This window comes from Zalophus californianus, chromosome 13, assembly GCF_009762305.2.
Source record: "Zalophus californianus isolate mZalCal1 chromosome 13, mZalCal1.pri.v2, whole genome shotgun sequence".
Taxonomy (NCBI): Eukaryota; Metazoa; Chordata; class Mammalia; order Carnivora; family Otariidae; genus Zalophus; species Zalophus californianus.
The window spans coordinates 11,054,965-11,069,909 of NC_045607.1; the positions used below are offsets into that span (position 1 = coordinate 11,054,965).

At 39.1% G+C, this 14,945-nt stretch overlaps 1 protein-coding gene across 11 annotated transcripts in view; it reads left to right on the top strand.

Moving 5' to 3' along the window:
• DENND1A (DENN domain containing 1A) overlaps positions 1-14,945 on the top strand; it is a 503,929-nt gene that overhangs the window by 9,739 nt on the left and 479,245 nt on the right. For 2 of the 11 annotated variants that reach the window (XM_027614749.2, XM_027614756.2), the window contains exon 1: positions 10,524-10,670. The exons of 4 other annotated variants lie outside the window; for them this stretch is intronic. In XM_027614749.2, coding sequence (XP_027470550.2) covers positions 10,594-10,670 — 77 coding nt within the window. In that variant the 5' untranslated portion in view covers positions 10,524-10,593. Of the gene's footprint in view, positions 1-10,519; positions 10,671-14,945 lie in introns of those variants that run through there. 5 more of the 11 variants (XM_027614751.2, XM_027614754.2, XM_027614753.2 and 2 more) reach the window with 5 other exon arrangements.

Sequence of the window (14,945 nt, forward strand, 5' to 3'; positions counted from 1 at the left end):
GTCGGTGTTCAAAGTTTTCTAGTTATATGTATTTTTAGTGTTGATTTGTTTAAATCGAGTAAGGTCATACTTTGCAGTTGGTTGATAAGTATCTTGTCTTTTTTCCCCTTTGCAGTGTATTTATTGAAGATGCGTGTTGTTCTCTGTAGTTTACGTTGCATCCTGTTTCATGTGTCCTCACCCCTTTATTTCCTACACATTGGTAGTTCGGTTTAGTTATACTTGATCCGATTCAAGCTCATTTCCTTGGCAAGAACACTTAAAATGTGGTGACCGGTACTTCCATCAGGAGGCACGTTATGGGGGCGCTCGGGTGGCTCAGCGGGTTAAGCGTCTGCCTTCGGCTCAGGTCGTGATCCCGGGGTCCCGGGATCGAGCCCCGCCCTGGGCTGCCTGCCTCTCCCTCCCCCGCTTCCCCTGCTCGTGGTCCCTCTCCCCCTGCTTCTCTCCGTCAAATAACCAAATAAGATCTTGCGGGGGAGGGGGGGGAAAGGAGGCACATTATGTCTGATTATCTCTCTTTTTGGTCTGTTAATTTATTAGGGGCTGTAAAATGGTGATTTTTTTGCATCTATCATTTCTTCATATTAGCTATAATACTTCTATATAGAAAAACTTCCCCCTATCCTCTGTTTGGTTGCCCTGAGGTACAGTTCATCTAGGGAAAGTGGGATAATTATTTTCAAACTGAGTTTGCTGGTGTTCCAAAGGTGACTGTTTTTTTTTCCCACCAAGTGTCACTTAAACACATAGATTTAAACCTGTTTACTATATTTGAGTTACTGTAGTTCTCACTGATGTTTAATTTGTCCTATCTTTGTTTAGTGACAGCTTCTTCATGTTAGCTTCTAGAATCCTTGACAGGATCCAGGTAGCTTTTAATAGCTCCCCTGCCTTTTGGTAGGACAGATGTTCTGAGCTTATCTTCTATTTTTCCTGCTCCAGACCTGTATTCCCCTGTTTCTCTAAGGAGTCTTGCTTCCTTTTGGTGGGAAATGGTATTAGAGATTATAGTTTGGGTTTTGGGACTCTCTTTGTTTCGTTTTTTTGCTCTTAGGTCAGCCGTTATTCTAGGCTTTTCCACAGGTCAGCACTAGGAAGTTAAGTGTGTGTGTGTGTGTGTGTGTGTGTGTATGTGTTAAACTGTTCATATTGATATTTCCAATTCAAGATAATAGCGTGTGTGTGTGTGTTAAACTGTTCATATTGATATTTCCAATTCAAGATTATAGCATTTTTGAGAACCGCAACTGCTGGAATCAAATGCAAAGTAACACAAAGCATGTTGGTATTAAAATAATTAACCACCGACGAAGAAAGTTTTACAAAGGATCTTGACAAGATTTACTTTTTTACTTTTAAGTTAATCTCTCAAACTTTGTTGTTTCTTCATATAAAATTTTGGTCCTTTAAAAAAAAAAAGATTATGGCATTTTTATTTAACCTCATCACCCTTGTATCTGAATCTCCTATCGCTCATACCAAAAGTGCTGATTTCCAGTGACACCAGCATAAGTACTTGTGCTTTATCCCACAACACCCACACAACTCAGCAGCAATACCAACAATAGGATTACTGAAAACAGGTCGGTTTTGTGTTTTTTTTTGTTTTGTTTTTAGATTATATCCCACTAGGAAGGTCTAGTCAAGTTACTGTTTTAAAACCGTTAGAAATAGGTTTTTTTTTTTCCTGTGGTTGTGTCACCAGCTCAATAATAGGGTTTTTTTTTTCCTTTTAATCTTTTGGGATTGCATTTTAAAAATAATTTTGTTTTGTAGTCACATAAAATATTTATATGGTTTCAAAGCCAAATCTACAGTCTACAAAAGATGTATATAATATGCAAAAGAGGTATATTCAGAGAAGTTTAACTTCTATCCCTCTCTCATTACTCTGTTCCTTTCCTCCTCCGTAGGTAATTTTTTTAAATGTGCATTTGTCATTTCATTAAAAAAAATAAAGGTAAATACGTATATATATTCACATTTTCTACTACCAGCCCCTCAGGTAAATGGTAGCATTCTCAATGCACTTTTCTCTCCTTCCCTTTTCTCATTTTATACCGTCTAAAGAGGTCACTTCTAGCAGCATCTAGGGATCATCCTCATTTCTCTATAAGGACGGCATAGTACTCCATTGGATGGTTGGATTATGGGTTATTCAGCCAATCTTATACTAATGGCCACTTAGATTGCTTCCAGTGTTGTTATTACAAATGGTGCTGTAATGAATATTCTTATGCATGTGCCTTTCTGTATTTTTACCATTATACCATTGGGATAGATTTTTAAGAAGTGGAATTGCTGGGTGAGAGAGTAAATTTATATGTAATTTTGTTAAATAGTGTCCGATTCCCCTCCACAGGGGTTGTGCCACATGTGAGAGTGCCTGTTTACCTTACAGCTTCACCAATGGAATGTGTTTGTCAAACTTTAAAAATTATTTTAATCCAAGTTATGCACATGGTAAAATAGTTTGTAAGTGCTCATGGTGGAGAGCATTGATTCTGTACTCTATTCCCCCAGAACCTGTATTAACAGTTTTACTTCTAGTTCTTCTGATGGTTAACCCATAACCCCTAGGTAAATGTCACTTAATTTAACCTTAGGCAGTATTTGTTGACTCCGTGAAGTGAAAGGTGATGAGTACCTTTATAGGAATTCTCTTTTTCTCTTCCAGGGTTTTATATATTTATATTATTTCTATTTTTTAAGAAAGATTTATTTGAGAGAGAGAACACAAGCAGGGAGGGGGGGCAGAGGGTGAGGGAGAAGCTGGCTCCCCACTGAGCAGGGAGCCTGATTCGGGGCTCCATCCCAGGACCCTGGGATCATGACCTGAGCCGAAGGCAGACGCTTAACTGAGCCACCCAGGCACCCCTATTATTTCTAATTCCTATACTGGTTTTATTTTGACATTGTTACTTAACCCTTTTTATTCCATTAACTTTCAACTGTGTCTTTCTCATATTTCTCCACTCTCTAAAGGAAGGATACCTGTTGTTTCTAGTTTCTCTAGGCTGTACTTTTACTTTTATGTGGTTATTTTAGTTCTGATCCATGGTCAGAACCAAGTCTTTTATTTATCCTTTGGTTAAGTCTAAAAATTAAATGTTGTTATGAGTATTTAAATACTATTCAACGTAGGCCAGGTAGGGTACTGGAATAACCTTTTCTTTTTGGTGCATTGCCATCCCATTTGAAGGAGGACGTTCTTAACATTGGGGTCATATAAACTTTTTTTCTTTTTTGTTTTTTTGTTTTTTTTTTAATTTTTTATTGTTATGTTAATCACCATATATTACATAATTTGTTTTGGTGTAGTGTTCCATGATTCATTGTTTGTTCATAACACCCAGTGCTCCATGCAGAATGTGCCCTCCTCAATACCCATCACCAGGCTATAAACTTTTTTTCTTATAATCCATCCAGAATTTAAAGTTATACTCTGTATGCTAATATATAGATTAGTTTTGCATTTATTTGCACAAAAATACAGGGGGACACTCACCCTGTATAGATAGCAGCCCAGGGTGTCACAAGAGTCCTTCCATCGTCATGTAGGCAGACAGAAGCCTCTACTTTGCAGCCTTTGTGGGGGCTGGGGCACTTTTGGGAGCATGAGCCTTGGCTTTGACTTTGACCTTGTTGGTAGCCTCAGACCAGCAGAGCCTGGTGCCCTGGCAGTGTTGTAATAAGCATGTCTCTCAAAAAAAAAGGGGGGGGGCATGTCTCTCAAACTTGAGACTGATGCCTTTCAGGACCTTGAATTTGACAAAGGCCTCGATGGTCTTAATTTATTTTATTGGTCTGCATTTTCTTTAGATCCTTCTTGTGTTTCTTGACAAAGTTTAAAGTTCTTAGGAATTTAGATTCTACCTCCTTAACCTATCTTTATGATTAGGGCTTACTGATACCATTCTATGCCATTCTGGAACTGATTATGTGTGGTGTGGTTCTTGGACTTGGCCTTGTCTGCATTGCTGCCTGCAGTTCAGAAAGTGCTTGAGACTGGAAAAGAAAGAGCTATGTCTGGATTTTGATTTTTAAAAATAGTCTCATTTTCCCCTTCTCCCTGAATTTCTAATCCGTATTCCCCTCTTGGATTGTTCACTTTATCATATCTTTAATTTTTTTCCAAACTTAAACTCATACTTGCAGTCTTAAGGCTTTTTTTCTTCTTGAGGGCCTCTTCCTACCTTTCTGTTCTGATCTGTGCAAAGTTAGCTACAGTGTTGTAATCCTGGAATGTCCCTTCACCATGCTCCTATTTCATTATTTCCTGGCCCATGTGTTATTTTGTTTCATTTGCCAGAGTACATATTCAGGTTGGTTCTTAGAGGAGACAACCACAGCAGTGGACTTGCAGAAAGGGTGCATTTGAGTTTTTTGCATGTCTGAAAAATGTCTACTTTCACACACCTGATTGATAATTTGTATGGTGCTAGAGTTCTAGGCTAAAAAAAATTGCCCCCAGAACTTTGAAGAAAGTTTCTTACTGTCTTTAGCTGGCTTCCTCTGACACTGCTTCAGAAGAGGAAGGGAATACTTTGCCCTCTTAACTGCCAATTGGGGTATATGTGTAGGTTCCCTGTTCAGGCTTCCTTAATACCAGGGTGGGAAATTCTCTTTTACTAGGTGGTGGGTGGGAGTTCTGATTCTCTGAAGAGGCCTCCACTGATACCTTTCTGGCTGGGTAGAGTCGTGCCTTTTTTTTTTTTTTAATTTATTTATTTTAGAGTGCATGCGTGCACACACGTAAGTGGAGGGGAGGGGCAGAGGGAGAGGGAGAGAGGGAATCTTCAAGCAGACTCCCTGCTGAGCACAGAGCACAATGTGGGGCTTGATCCAGGACCTTGAGATCATGACCTGAGTTGAAATCAAGACTCAGCTGCCTAACTGACTGAGCCACCCAGATGCCCCTAGAGCAGTACCTTTTTTGCTGCTCTCACCATGGCTTCAGTTACTGCCACAGGAGAGTGGAAGTCCGGGTTCTCCACATTCTCCACTGAAACCACATCGAGGGGGTCCTCCTTACTGCTGGGGATGATGAAAGTCCCAGCCCTCTACTTGACTTTCTTTCATTACAGCCTGGCCAAGGTAGAAATTTGGTTTCTTCCCTGCTTGTCCTTTGCTGGCTTGAGTGGATGTGAGACCGCACAGGTTTTTCTGTGGTGTTTGGCTGACTTTTGGTGGTTTTTTTTCCCCCTAAGTTTTTGACTTGTCAGGCTGTCCCTTTTCTGGCCCTTTGGCTGACTTTTGTTGGAGGTTTTTTTGGTCTGCATCAATTGGCATTTATGGGTTGCCAGCTTTAGTCATGAATGGAGGTTGAATTTTATCAAATGCCTTTTCTACATCTATTGAGATGATCATATGATTTTTCCCATTTGTTAATGTAAGTGACATTTATTTTCAAATGTTAAACTAACTTTGCATCCTGGGATAAACCCATTTGGTCATGGTATATTATCCTTTTTATACATATTGCTGAATTCAGTTTCCTGATACTTATTTTATGGTCACATCTATATTCATAGAAGATTTTGGCTGTAATTCTCCTTTCTTGTAATGTTCTTGTCAGATTTTGGTGTTAAGGTCATGCTGGCCTCATAAAAAGGAAGGAGGATTGTATTTAAAAAAAATACAGAAGTGGTGTGATTTTTAGTATAAAAAGTTATCAGTGATTGCAGCTTTTTGGATGAACATTGAATTTAGGAAAATTGTTTTACTCATAAGCAATGGGAATAGGGAAATGCTTGTCTGTGTCTCCCTATAATATGAGGGGTAGGTAACCCCTCCCTACATCCTCACCCCATTATATTCACATATTTATTTTACTTATTTTGGCTGAATAATCCCATGTCAAATTAAGGCCATCATGATGTTTTTATCTGTTAGTGTTTTAGTGCATATCTCCTAAGAACAACCATATTCTATATATATGATGATACTTTTATCACCATCAAGAAATTTCACATTCATACAACATTATCTAATAAACAATCCATATTTAAATTTTCCCAGTTGTTCCAGTAACGTCCCTTATAGCTGTTTGTTTTTGAGCCTGGGTCCAATTAGGGATCATATGTTGCATTTAGTTGTCATGTCTCTTGTTCTCTTTTATCTGGAACAGTTCTTCTGCCCCCCCCCCCCCCCCCCCCCCGCATTTTGGCTCTGATACTGACTTTTTATTTATTTATTTTATTTTTAAAGATTTTATTTATTTGACAGAAACACAGTGAGAGAGGGAACACAAGCAGGGGGAGTGGGAGAGGGAGAAACAGGCTTCCCACTGAGCAGGGAGCCCGATGCGGGGCTCGATCCCAGGACCCTGGGATCATGACCTGAGCCGAAGGCAGACGCTTAACGACTGAGCCACCCAGGCGCCCCTGATACTGACTTTTTAAAGCATCTAGACCAGTTGTTTTATAGAATGTCCCACATTTAGAATTTGTCTAATTGTTTCCTCATGCTAAAGTTCATGTTTAAACATTTTGGCAACAATACCATAGGTAATGTGTCTAATGCCATGTATTTTTATTCTCCTTGGAGTTATTTTTTCTTCCATCCTTTTTTTTTTTTTTTTTTAAGGCTCTTATTTCTTGTCTTTCTTATCCTCTTGTAGCTTTCTGTTCCTGTTTTGTAAAAGTCATGTTTTTTTTTTCTGTTCTATTTAAGGATACCAGTTTCCTGAAACATATTTCTTAATCATTTTCAGAGATATATTCTTCTAAGAGATGATGTTCCCTTTCCTCCATTTGCAGTATTTTTAAAAGGTCTTTTATTTTCTGTATGCCCTTGAGCAAGGTGAGCTCTATCTAGATTTGTTTGCCATAAGCGGGGTGAATGGGTTACCGTGGGCACTGTTCTTTGTGCTGTAGGTGGCTGTCAGGTCCCCTTCTCAGAACTTGTATCTGAAGAACTGGTTCATATTCACTGTTCCAGTTGAATTCCTAGTCACTAGCAGGCATTTGTGCTACTGAGGTAAAAATTTATTCCCTCACTGCCTGATACTCTCTGATTCTGAACTAATAACCTATAGAAGAAACTAAAATTCCGAGTATACTCCATTAGAGTTGTTCTTGTTTCTGTTCTCACTGTACTTTTTGTGTATAATTATTATAACCAATATAACTCATTTTAAAAGTAATTTAAAAAAAAAGTAATTCAAGAGATTAAGTGGCTCTCCCTACCTATTAAAAGTGTGTGTGTGTATGATCCGTGAGTGTAACCAGGATTTAAGGGCGCAATGACTGAAGGTGGGTAGACCAATGGACCTATTGTAATAGAAGAGAGGTAATGAGGATTGATATTTGGATATTTCCTTTTGGTTTGCATCACAATGTCTTTTAAGAGTCCAGCTATCAGTGAGAGTTGTTAAGAAGTAGGTATCAGAAGATTAGAAAGTCTTCACAACCAGATGATGACTCTGTGTAGCCTGAGTGACAGAGAAAAAGGTGGAAGAGCTAAAAAAAAAAAAAAATTTTTTTCTGGGTATGATTTTTCATTGGTTTGATTTGGGTTCTATTGAGTGTGAGTTTACTATCCATGGGGAGCTCTCCAGTGACAGTTGAAATTTTGGACTTGAAGGTCATTGGAGAGGTGGGAGCTAAAGAGAGTTTGGGAGTCAATTACAGAGTGGTGAGTAGAGAGAACTAAAGACATTTCATGAACCCTAAGTAGGCAGATGGAGGGCAGGAAGGAAAGATGTTGGAGACCTCTCACCTCCTAAATCCAAACATCAAGTCCTGTTGATTCATGTATGTACCTCCTTCTCCACTGCTGTCCTCTTGGTCCGGGCCACCATGCTCTGAGCATAATGGCTGTAATTCCTCCCTACTGGGTTCTTTACCACTCTTGCTTCTCTCCAGTCCCATCTCTACAGTATCCAGAGTGAGTCTTCCAAAGGGCAGATCTGATCAGGTCAGTTCACTGTTCTTGTTCTTCCCGTGGTCTACAAACTTACTGTAAAAGCCTTGTTCACTATTAAACCTTGAGTGACTTGCACAGTATGAGGCACATAGTAGGTACTCAGCTAATACATAATGAATAATTAAATGGATGTTTAATACAGTGTAGAAGTTTGGTGTTGATTGGGTTTCATCTTAAAAGAGTATAATCAGTAAGTTGTCTTCATATATTTAACTCCACTATTTGTGATTGTTCCAAATAACTGATGATCCCCAAATCATGTGGCTTTGGCAGATCCCCTTTGGGATTATAAATACATATATTTATTTTTCTGAGGCTAATGTTTTTATGTTTTATTCCCGGAGTAAATACTGATAATCAGAGAAAGTCCAGAATGTGCTGGTTTAACTGGAGGATGCAGCCTGGATGTGCCTCACTTGTGGTGACTACAATATAAAGTCTTTTATTTTTATACCCATCACTGAAAGTTGTTTCTACTTATTCTCTTTGGTGCCAGAGGATGGGCAGTCACAGCCTGGAATTAAAAAGGAAGAAATTTATAGAGTGTTCTGATGGCCTACTTCTTGATTTTTTCCTCTGGCAAATTGGTGTCACCTTTCCCACCTTGGTCTGACTTCCTCATTGGAAAAGTTTCATATTGCATAGGAAAGAACAGTTTAGTAGGAATATGAGTTGCACATTATTAGCTCAGTGGTGCTAAAGCATGTTCAGGTGATAAAGTACCTAAAAGTCATGATATTGTGTGGAATACTCTGAAATATTTATATATTAAATGTCAAGCTACATTTCCCTCCCTAAATCAGATACTATTTTATATTATATTTTAGAATAGATGGAATAAAAGTGAGAAAGGTTTAAGAAAAACTTAAGGTAGGAAAACTTAGATTACATTATTTTTTCATGCAAATTGGGAAGTGGCCATTTTTGGCACTTCAGTCTAGTTCCTAAACCTGCAGTATTTTAAGTAGCATAGCTGGAGAACTATTAAATTAATATTAAATTAATATTCATGGGGGAGAGAAGAGGAACTAAAGTAAAAGGTGATGATATCAAGGCTTTCAATTTGGGAGCATCAAAACCTCATGGACAAAAACTGATGAGTCAGGAGGGAGAACTGGTAGGGAGGTCAAGAAGAATGACTTTGGTTGACTGAAACTAATGATAGGGCCAAGGAGAAGAATGCAACAGGTAGTTAGAAGGTAGGCTTAATGCCTGTCACATAGTGAGGCCATCAGTAAATATTGGATGCCACTACTAGGAAGAGAGCATAGAGATTTGGAAATCATTGGCATGGATGAAGAAGATGAAGCTATGAGAGTTGTTTGCAGGCTGGATATAGCAAAGCACAATTCAAGATTTGAACTTAGAGGGAAAGAAGAGACCTAGGTAAGCAGTGTAGAATGCTGTGGGGATTCAGTAGAAATGGGAATCCAGAGAAGACGATTTGGTTTAACAGTGAGTTGTGCATGTCCTTTGAGAAAATGGTCTCAGTATAATATGCATTAATTCATTCATGCAAGGCAGCACTGTAGGTGTTCTCTTCAATATCTCCCATATTACCTGTCCCTTCAGTATTATGAAAAGCTGTCAAATTTACCTTCCTAAGTAGGACAAAAAAGTGAAACTATACAAGAGTGATGGATACATTAGACTTTATCAAAATGAAAATCTTTTGCTCATCCAAAGACACTCTAGGCACCTGACAAGTTACTGCATTCTGAAAACTCAATTTATAAACTCTTACAACTCAGTAAGACAATCTAATAAGGAAAAATGGGCAAAAGATTTGAATACTTTATCAAAGAAGATATACAGATGGCAAATAAGCTTATGAAAAGATGCTTAGCATCACTAGTCATTGGCAAAATGCAAATTAAAACTACCTTGAGAAAGCCCTGACATATCAGTAGAATGGCTAAAATTAAAGAGACTTACATTATGAAGTGTTAGTAAGAATGTGGAGCACATGGCACCCACATGCTTTGCTGATAGAGATGGGCCTTGGTCTTTGAAACCAACTTTATGGGGTCATTTTCCTGAGCTTCCCTCCTTCTGTTATCTCTCCAGTCCCCTGGGGCTCCCTGTTCTGGCCAGAAAACTGGGGCTTTACTTATCCCGTTCTGCTGTGTACTTCCCACGACTACATCTGTAGTCCAGACCTAGCAGTGGGAGGACACAGAGGAAAAGTAAGTAATTGGAATTTGCCCCATTCTCTTAGGGTTACCCTACTGGTTGGAAAGGAAGGTTTTTCACTTACTGCTTTAGGTATCTGTAGATCCTCCTGCTTTCCCATTCCTTGAGCCTGAACTAGAGTGCTTTTCCTGGAACTCTGTCTATGCTGTTGTTGACTTCCAGTTTTTGTGCTGCTTTATGTCCATGCTGAGTGATACCAGAGGAAAGAAAATGGTAAATGTATGGTGTATCACTGATTTGGTGAAATTTTGAATTCTCGTCTTCTACCCCAATCTATCTACTATTGTTTACCTTTTTTGATTCCTCACATAGGTGCTCCATGAATTCTACCCTGGTTGTATAGATGTATTTTATAGCTGTGAGAGACAAGGTGGAGTATGCCTACTATATTTTACTTGGAACCAGAACTTCCGGATTTCTTTTTATTTATCCTGCTCTGCATTCATTGGACTCCTTGAATGTGTGAATATGTATCTGTTGTCAGTTTTGGAAAATTTTCAGCTCTTTTCATACCAAGGACTAAGTGAAGATGGGAATCCAAAAAGGTAAATAGAGCCTTAAAACCAGCTTGGGTTGTGCCCCATTCTCTTTACCTCTTCTGGTATATTGATTAGTCTTAGAATTTCTGGGTCTATTTTTGTCTTTTACTTTTTTATAATTTCTGTCTCTAAACACTGTTCTGTGTAATTTCTGTAAGTTCACTAATTCGCTTTGGTTTTATCTCTAATTCAGTTGGTTGTGACCTTTCTGCTCTTAGCCAATCATGGAGTTATTTTTTTTCTTATTTTGAGAAATACTTTGTTCTTTTTCAATTTTGCTTGATCATGTCATAGTTTTACTCTTTACTCATTTTTAATCCTTTTATTTCTTTTAAGTTTATTGAACATTCCATGTCCTGTCTCTCATAATTCCAGTATCTGAATTCTTCAAAAGTCTGATTCTGCCATCTTCTATTTCTGGGTCCTTATTTATGGGTTTTGTTTCCTGGAGGGTTCTAATTTTTGCCCACGAACTATTTCTTGGAACCGTGTGTGTGTGTGTGTGTGTGTGTGTGTGTGTGTGTGTGTGTGTGTGTGTGTGTGTAGGCCAAGGTTGAAGTGAATTTTTCTAGAGAAGATATACATATTTTTTGTTAGTGTTCTGTGGCCACTTTCAGTTTGTGACCACTTCAACTTGCATTCCTGGGCTGAGGTTTTTGACCATTCAGTAGCAATCCCTTGTGAGGGCCAGCTGTGGTTGAACTTGCAGGAATATTGCCAAATTTTGAAAGTAATTATTTTCATTATAGTTCTGAGATGTGTATGTGTGTGGATGGGTTTCTGTCTTGATCACATTTGTAGTCCCAGTTTAAATTATGAGGGAGGAGCGTATATTATACTTTCTATCTCAGGCTGGATGTTACTTTTGCCTTGTATTCCTTGAGCTCCATTTAATTGGGAGAATGAATCTTGCATTGGGCAATGTAAATGCCTTCAAGGGGAAAGCTAGTTTTTGTGTTTTGCTTTTTACCTTGTTGGGTTCCTAGCTTCATTCAGTTCTTCATTTGAATCTTCCTTATTTCCTTCCAAGCTCGTCAGTGTATTTATTTGAGAAGATAAAAACATTTATAATTGTTTTCAGTAGGGGATCAGAAGTATACTTAGCTTGTCATATTGCCAGAATTGGAATTCACAGCTGCAGTTTTTCCAAGTTTCAACCTGATTTAGTTACTATTCTTCAGACTTTACATGAACACTTACACCTCTGTATTTTTCCCCCACCCCCCACCCCCCTCCCCTCTAGAACCCTCAGTTTGTTTCTCAGAGTCCATAGTCTCTCATGGTTCATCTCCCCCTATGATTCCCCCCCTTCATTTTTCCCTTCCTACTATCTTCTTTTTTTTTTTTTGAAACATATAATGTATTATTTGTTTCAGAGGTACAGGTCTGTGATTCAACAGTCCTACACAATTCACAGCGCTCAACCATAGCCCACACCTTCCCCAATGTCCATCACCCAGCCACCCCATCTCTCCTACCCCTCACCACTCCAGCAACCCTCAGTTTGTTTCCTGAGATTAAGACTTCCTCATATCAGTGAGACCATATGATACATGTCTTTCTTTGATTGACTTATTTCGCTTAGCATAATACCCTGTAGTTCCATCCACGTCGTTGCAAATGGCAAGATTTCGTGTTTTTTTTTTTTTTTTATGGCTGCATAATATTCCATTGTGTATATATACTTCATCTTCTTTATCCATTCATCTGTCGATGGATATCTTGGCTCTTTCCATAGTTTGGCTGTTGTGGACATTGCTGCTATAAACATTGGGGTGCATGTACCCCTTTGGATCACATTTGTATCTTTGGGGTAGATACCCAGTAGTGCAATTGCTGGGTTGTATGGTAGCTCTATTTTCAACTTTTTGGGGACCCTCCATACTGTTTTCCAGAGTGTCTGCGCCAGCTTGCATTCCTACCAACAGTGTAGGAGGGTTCCCCTTTCTCTGCATCCTCGCCAACATCTGTCGTTTCCTGATCGGTTAATTTTAGCCATTCTGACTGGTGTGAACACCTCTGTATTTTTATCAGGCCGTTTCCCCTGCTTAAAATCTCCTGTTCTCCCACCTAGCCAAATCCTGTTCATTCTGCAATGTTTACTTCAAGTTCTTCCTCTTCAAGAGAAGCATCAGAGTACCCTAGCTCAGTAGTTCCCAAATGTTTGGAATGTTTACACCAATAAAATTTTAAAAACAAGTTTTGTGGAACCACAAAGAAATGATTATCTCCCATCATCATTATTTTTGAGAAGAAACTACCTTTTTACAGCAAAGAGCAGGAAGAACATGTTAGATTAAGGACGGTTTTAAAAATTGAATTAAATACTTTTATATGGAAAACACATTGCACTGTCCCTTGTTCTTCCCCTCATTTTGCTGTTGACTGTGGAGAGCCTCATTGTAGACTGTCCATCAGGTAATTAGACCCATGGCCTTTGGCCAGGATGAGGTCTTCAACTTGCAAGCCCACAGCATTTTGTTTGACCAATTATGCGGCACCTAGTCTTGTATTTCCTCATGGCAGCTCATGTTTGACTGTTTACCTTTACATTTTATTATGTTTTATCTCCTTGACTAGGTTGTAAGCCTTTATATGTATGTATTTAGATTACTCATAAATATGTGTTGAATGAGTTAAATTTAGATGCCTCTGATGATAGTTGAAACCTAAAAATATTTATAGAGCACACATTTGAGTATATCACAGCTTTGAATGTTGTTTATTTCTTGAGGAAAAAGAAGTTTTAATATGAATCATGAGTCTCTTATTCATCTCACTTCTCCTCAGGGAAATTCATTCAATTAACAAACTTACTGAGTGCTTGTTAAAAGCCAGGCCTTTTGTTAGAGGCTGAGAATACAAAGATAAAGTGAAACAAGGTTCCAGTCTAATGAGTAATACGTACATATAAGTAGAAAGCATGGAATACCTCCTGGGAAGCCTTATAGGAGAGCTTTGAAACAAGTCTTGTGACAATGTAGAGAGAGCAACTGAATTTTGTAAGGGAATCAGAGAGGCCTCTAGAGAGGAGGGGGCATTTGTTCATTTATTCATTGATTCAGCAAATATCTCCAGTGCCTACTATTTGCCAAGGACTGTTGTAGATGCATCTTGAATGCATATGATGTTTGGTGATAGAGCACATTTTAGGAAGGAAATTGTGGTCAAGAATATAACCTTTTGAAGTCACAACAGACCTGGGTTTGAGTTCATACACTGCTGCTTACTAGATCTTTGTTCTTGGGGCAAGCTATTTAAGTTCTACAAGACTAGTAAGATCTGCAAACACTCCCTTACCTCACAGGATTGTCATGTGGATAAAATGAGGTGTGGTATATAACATGCTCAGCATAGTTCCCATACCCTCTGAATTAGCTCAATAAATGGTAAGTATACATACAAGGCACAGATGATTGAGGCTTGATGAGAAGGTCAGTGTGATTATAATGTGGGAGGTATGTGTTATGTGTTGGTAGCTGGTGGTGGCAGAAGCTGAAGGGTCTAGCTGAGGCTCAATTGCAAACAAACTTGCTTGCCATGCTAATTAGTATCTTTATTTCTGAATGCATTTGGGAGTCTTGGAGATACATGTTATATTTTTTGTCTATTTTCTAAACTGTGTTGTATCATGTAGAGCTTAGCATAGTAGTTAGGAGCATGGACTTCAGAACCAAGATGCCTGGGTTCTGGTCCCAGCTTCATTTCCTAAATGTGTGAGCTCACACAAGTAGTTGAACTGTCTGTACCTTAGTTTCTTCACTGGTGAACTGGATAATAAACATACCTATCTTATATGTTTGTTTTATTTGCGTATATGCTTTTTGAGCCCCCCCCCCTTAAAGGTGTGGAACCCTGCGTCAGAGGAGCCTTATTTAAAATTTAGACATAAAAGTAGGGGCGCCTGGGTGGCTCAGTTGTTAAGTGTCCGCCTTCGGCTCAGGTCATGATCCCAGGGTCCTGGGATCCAGCCCTGCATTGGGCTCCCTCCTCCGCGGAAGCCTACTTCTCCCTTTCGCACTCCCCCTGCTTGTGTTCCCTCTCTCGCTGTGTCTCTCTCTGTCAAATAAATAAAATCTTAAACAAAAACAAAACAGTAAAAGTAGGGGTGCCTGGGTGGCTCAGTAGGTTGAGAGTCTGAGTCTTGGTTTTGGCTCAGGTCATGCTCTCAGGTTTACTGGATCAAGCCCAGTGTGGGGCTCCCTGCTGGGCGGGGAGTTTGCTTCTCTTCCTCTGCTCCTCCCGCTGCTCACATGCATGCAGGCTATCTCTCTCAAATAA